At 40.1% G+C, this 6,000-nt stretch overlaps 1 protein-coding gene across 1 annotated transcript in view; it reads right to left on the bottom strand.

Annotated features, from left to right (window-relative positions):
- The window catches only part of LOC108671310 (cytohesin-1), a 45,244-nt gene extending 41,742 nt beyond the window's left edge, over nucleotides 1–3,502 (bottom strand). The window contains exon 1 of the mRNA XM_018158829.2: nucleotides 2,400–3,502. Coding sequence (XP_018014318.2) covers nucleotides 2,400–3,362 — 963 coding nt within the window. The 5' untranslated portion in view covers nucleotides 3,363–3,502. The remainder of the gene's footprint in view (nucleotides 1–2,399) is intronic.
- Between the last annotated feature and the right edge of the window lie 2,498 nt (nucleotides 3,503–6,000).

The raw sequence follows: 6,000 nt of genomic DNA on the forward strand, positions 1-6,000 counted from the left end.
GCTATTCTGCAGATCCACAAGTGCCGCACCTCTACCCACGCGCGGTCTTATTTGCTATTTTCTTCCAAAATAAGTCGGAGCTTTCGTTTGAGGTTGCAAGACAAACATATTAAATAGTAGCAAAAGATATACTTTCAGTAGCGATGACGGCTTCAAAACGCTATAAGCAAATTTCAAAAATTAAATTTATTTCTCCCTTCAAAAGAGAGAAATCATAAATGTTGCAAATCATTAATGCAAAGTTCTTTCTCTTTCAACGTGCACCACGACATGAGACAAAAGACAAATTATTAATAAATTATTAATAAATATAAAATATAATAAAATATTTTAGACTGATGAGAGCTAAATAGTATTACAGATTGGTAAATATAATGACAGCTCTTGGTCATAACTCAGAGGAATTCGTCTCTCTCAGGGTAGGCGCAGAAGCTAACGCAGTTTAGACTTGTTAGGCTAATGAAAACGGATGTGGGGCAACCTTGCAGATGTAACGAGGCCAGTTAAGCTATTTTCAGTTATTGCCTCATGCAAATGAGTGAGGTTTTGCTCTCACCACAGCCAATTAAAACAACGTACCGCCGAACTAATTATAAGTTTTACACTAGTTAAGTGGGACGTGGAGTTCAATAAGTGGAGGCAATGAAAGTAAACTGAAGATGTAACTGTAATTATAAACAAGAAAGGTTCATCAATGACTAAGTTATGAAGCTCATTAGGTCCAAAATCTTTCCACTGAGTGGCGACCTTAACCCTCATAAGATCTTGGTTACATTAGGTATAATCAATCTTTTTGGCTATTATCGTTTAACTATTGTTTGAACGATTGTAACAGCTGGAACGGTCAGAAGAGCTAGAGCAATCGTTAGAGCTAGCACGCTGGTTAAAGTAAGGAAGACTGTACTAGCAATGATGATCGTCAAAACTGTGACGCTTGTTGAGCCGTTCTCTATCGGCTGGATTTATTTCGATGAATGCATCCTGCGTGATATTTATACAGGATTTACAACACCGATGATACAATTTATGATGGTTCGGCCTTCGGAAGACACAACGGCATGCGAGGCTCAGACGAGGTTCAGGAATGCCGTTGTCATTCACCTTGCAAGGTCAGCCGCAGGAAGTGCATGATCCAGCGCCCGCCACAGCTACTCGAGGCTGCATGCAACCTAAATGATGATCCAGCGCCCGCCACAGCTACTCGAGGCTGCATGCAACCTAAATGCAACCTAAATGATGATCCAGCGCCCGCCACAGCTACTCGAGACTGCATGCAACCTAAATGATGATCCAGTGCCCGCCACAGCGACTCGAGGCTACACACATGCAACTCGTCGGCGTGTCCCGGGCATTAGATTTGACGGTTTTCCACATGACTTGTTATTAGAAATGTATCTAAATATTATGTAAATTGGCGAGCAAACAGATGAAGAACTTGACAAGCAAATAAAGAATCACCTGCACCATATGAAACTAGTCATGAAACCAGATGCTGAACTCTATAAAGATTTGTGAGATTGAAATGGAACTTGAACGTAGCCTAAAGCTCACGTTACTTTATGCGGTATGCAGACTGACACACCATTTGATAAGTTACTAAATACACCACTAAAACATACGTAATTAGACAATTGTTAACTTGAAATGCAATTTGAAGTGCGCATCCTTCATGTTGCAAAGTGTAAGTTGGTATTTTGTGAGTATGTAACTTGAGAGTGTGAAAGTTATCAAGATGTAACTTAAGAGCAAATAACTTGACAATTTGAAAGTATACAGTATGTAAATAAACAGACCGTAACATGACAATTGCTGACAGACAAAAACAACAGATAATCATGTGGTCCTGACCTTTGCAAAACGAATTATAATGTTTTTTGGCATACGGGGTGTTGCACAATGAAGGTACCTCTTCAAATGATAGTAAAAAATAAATGAAAATAAATACTTGGTTGGTAAAGAACGAAAGAGGAATTTTCAAAGAAACAAGCATGGAGAAATATAATGTCTTCAAGTAAGAGACACAATTTATTTAAATGACTTCAATTATGCCGAAAAACATGCCGCAACTCCTGTTACCGACAGTTTTTGGTATCAGTCCTATTAAACGATACCATTTTCACTTTGATCATGAACAACACGGATCTTCGGCGCATTCGTAATTTTATTTTAATCGTGGTTTTAAAACAGTGTCTCAAAATACGGTATCCATCCTGCATAAAAAATTCGTGATTTCTTGTAAAATTCTAAGAATGAACTCGGAAATGCGCTACCTGCCAACTTTACAATTAAAAATTATATTCCAGATATTGTCGCTCGTTTTAAAAGTAAAATTACTTATGTGAATCAGAAAATGAGCTCCCATCAACAAACATAAATTATTTGCAACCGAAACGACTCACCGACTCGTGCTCGAGGGCACGCCAGTGGATGCAGCGAGGCCATCGAGGCTGGGGTAAGCCAGCGCCAGGGGCGTGCAGGTGCAGGGTATGAGTCCTCGACAGGGCAGGACGCACACGATGCACGCAAGACTGAGTGATGCTCCTCTTGACGGCAGGTCGTGGCATGGGTGAGAGTGACACGAACCAAGGCTGATGCACCAATTCCCACCATAGTACAGAAGTAACCTCGCTTTCACTGTAGGCTTTTAACCAAAGATCGCAGCTGCAAACTACTTTGGCCCCGTTGACGTTCGAAGGTCCAAGTGAGAAACACTGATAATTAGAGACGTTGAACGTTTCGAAGGCCGAATTCTGTTGGTCCCTCTTGGCAACATCTACGTTTGGAGAGCCTAAATGTAACCATAAATGATGAACGCACTGGGACGTACGGTGAATAACTTGATGAATTTCTTTTCTTGCTTTCGTTAGGCAGGGGAGACTCGACGAAGACAACTTTTCAGAGTAGCAGTACTGGGTACATATATTACGTTTAAAGTATTCGTTGCGAGGTTGTCTCCGGTGGTGAATGCGATTCACATGAGTAGAAGCACAAGGAGCAGTATTTGCAACACGTCGGAATGATGAACGTCCGACGTAACTCAGGCCGAGGATCCCCTTTCGCATAGATAAACAGCCATTCAATAGAAATGATTTATGTGAGGGCTGTTTGAAAAGTGGACAACGGTGTGAACTGTGGTATAACGATGGCGCTCCGGAAGTGGCTGCGTCCCAGAAGCTATGACACTTCAAGCAAAAAACTCTACGCGGACTTAGCACCTGAATCCAAGATTTTATTTTGAGCAGCAAGTTGTGTCGTTCATTGCATCTGGTTGAAGAATTGGTCAGCGTTTCAGAGGGAACTGCTGATTGCATACATGGTGAAACAGAACCCTGGAGCGGCTTGGCAGCTTGAAGAAGGGGCATTAACCCCTCATTAATAGTAGATGCCACCTTGAGTTATACCAAGGCCTTTCCCTTCAATTCGAAAATAAGGCACGAGTTCCAAGTTCTAATTCTAACCACATATCTACAAATATAAAATAAACACTATCGAACTTCACGAAAATAACATTTCACTTGTTTGATTTTAAAATGTTCTGCGGGGAAAAAAGTAAAGTAGTAACGCGTAAAATTTGTGGGAAAATGCACTACTTCAAGAATTAAACATTAAATTCAACGTAGTAGTCGATCCAAAAAAGCCCAAAATATGCTATACCTAAGCGTTTACACAACAGTTATGCAGCCAAAATGCAACGTAAGAGTATCCCCTTGAAACTAGAGTCACTGACAAGGCTCGGTATTATATTGTTTTGTCGGTTTCGGCCAACAAGATCGATAGAGAATTCGTGATTGGCTGCCTGCATGCAACCCTTCATATCTGAAAGATTCATAGCAAAAAGTCCACTATGCACTGGACTCACAAAGAAGCGATTGAGTGTCACGATGGGCGTATCCGGCCTCACAAAAGACCCAGAGAAGCAAGAGGTAACGTAACGCTGTCTTAATCCCTCATTGGAATCTACCGAGTCAACATCTCGCAGCATTAATAAATGTGGGTGAATTCAATAAAGCAACCGTGCAACATAAAGTCCATCCTCCAATGGCATGTACAGAGGATGAACCAAACAAGGTTGGAAAATGATCACGAGGAGACAACGACCATCTGTTGAAATGCCGGCCCAGGAAGAGCTTTACAAAGACTCTCTTGACTCTATATAGGGATGGTTCATCAGAGAAGGACCATGAAATAGAAAAATGAAAGAGGTAACTCGCGCTTTAGTCAACTTTGATCGCTTTACAAATAGTCCTTTTGGTTTCCAAATAAACAATAATGACCACTTGCCAATCTCTGGAAAATATTTTGAATACGAAGAATATGGCTTGTGATTGTTACCTCTCAAATTAGTGGTCATTCAAACTGTCGTTTACACATTACTAACAAATTTTGAAGCAGTACAAATGAGTTATTGACACCAGTAGGTTACAGCGAATCCAGTTGGGTACGCAAGATCAATACGGCTCGGTAGAACGAAATATGACCAACTCTGACCATATAACCTGTTGCTGGTTGCTATTTATAGCCTGCCCACTATAGGTAGCACCTTCCAACAGAAAAAATTAAGGAACGGAAAAACTGGGCATCATAAATACATAAGTCGTTCGCTATGGGCAGACGGTCGTCGCGCTCGTCATCTTCTACGCCCTCACCGGAATTTTAGGCCTGATAATATACATGTGACCATTATAAGGGAAGGTTTTTTCTTAATAATTATAAATAGTGCAGAGTTTGAGGTCATACAAATACAAATTTGTTGAGCAACGGAAAAAGTACTATATCAGGTAGTACTGCTTCAGGAAGAACGAGGTACGGACTGCAATATTGTCGATAATAATAATTATATCCTACTGCATCAGCATAAAAAAAATATATCAAAAGTAAAGTGAAGAGTGTGTCCTAGAGAAAAAAGTATGAAATTTTCTCGTTTGTGAGAATTTATTCAAAAATAAATATCCTTTATTGCAGAATAAATAATAGGTACAATATTTTCGCAGACAAAATCCATCCACGTGTAAGAACTCAAACGCATAAAATATCGACGATCTGATGATGGATTATGAGATGAATCCCAATGCTAAAGAGTTAAAAACGGCCCCACGAGTATACGGGCATTCACATTACCGAGAGTCATAAATCTTTGCCTTGTTTTCGAACGCTGGCAGGGCTGGAGGCAAGAACCAGTCAGTCGGTGTTCCACAAAAACAGAAATGAAAACGACCCTTTCAAGCTTTAATGGCAATTTAAATGGCATTCCCCAAAAAGAGGTACCGAGGAACCAAGAATTATCGCACAAACTAACCAGTTATTCCAAACCCAGCCACTGCTCACTGCCAGCAGCCATAATAGATCCATTTTGACGTTGCAACCATTGGTAAAGATCCAATCGATCAAAAATTTGGGAAGTTCTTCAAAACTTGAATGCAATTATACATTAAAACATTCACTGAACATCGATTTAAGGGATGTTTTACTGGTTTGAAGATTCTTCCGAATCACACTAATAAATCCGCAATTTTTAAAGTAGATTGCAGTTTTCAACATGCGAATTTGAAAAATTCGACCGTATTCGAAATAAAATTGAAATGATTCAAACTTATTACGGTTGACCGTATAGGTGGCGACATGGGTGAACACTATTTAGTGCACGTATAAAAATACTGAGACGAAAATAGATTAAAACGAGGCAAAAATCTAGTTGGACGGATAGCAGGACCTTTACACGTAACGATACTGCATTGGGTTTAGGATAACCCAGCGATATATAAACACATCGCGATTTATTTCTAAGCAAGAAGATCGAGAGCCATAATGAATGGGCAGTTGGGTTTTCAAACGGCTTTTGTAAACAATAGAGAGGATCTTAAGGTGGTGCTTGAGAGCCGCGAGGTCCCGGACAGGTTCCTAAGCAGTTCTTCACTAATTAGGGTGAACTTTACTCCACTCGTAAATGAGATGACGATCTGAAATTTTCCATACTTATCTAGGTATTTATTTACAATCCGT

The sequence above is a fragment of the Hyalella azteca genome, unplaced genomic scaffold, assembly GCF_000764305.2.
Source record: "Hyalella azteca isolate HAZT.00-mixed unplaced genomic scaffold, Hazt_2.0.2 contig2444, whole genome shotgun sequence".
Lineage (NCBI taxonomy): Eukaryota > Metazoa > Arthropoda > Malacostraca > Amphipoda > Hyalellidae > Hyalella > Hyalella azteca.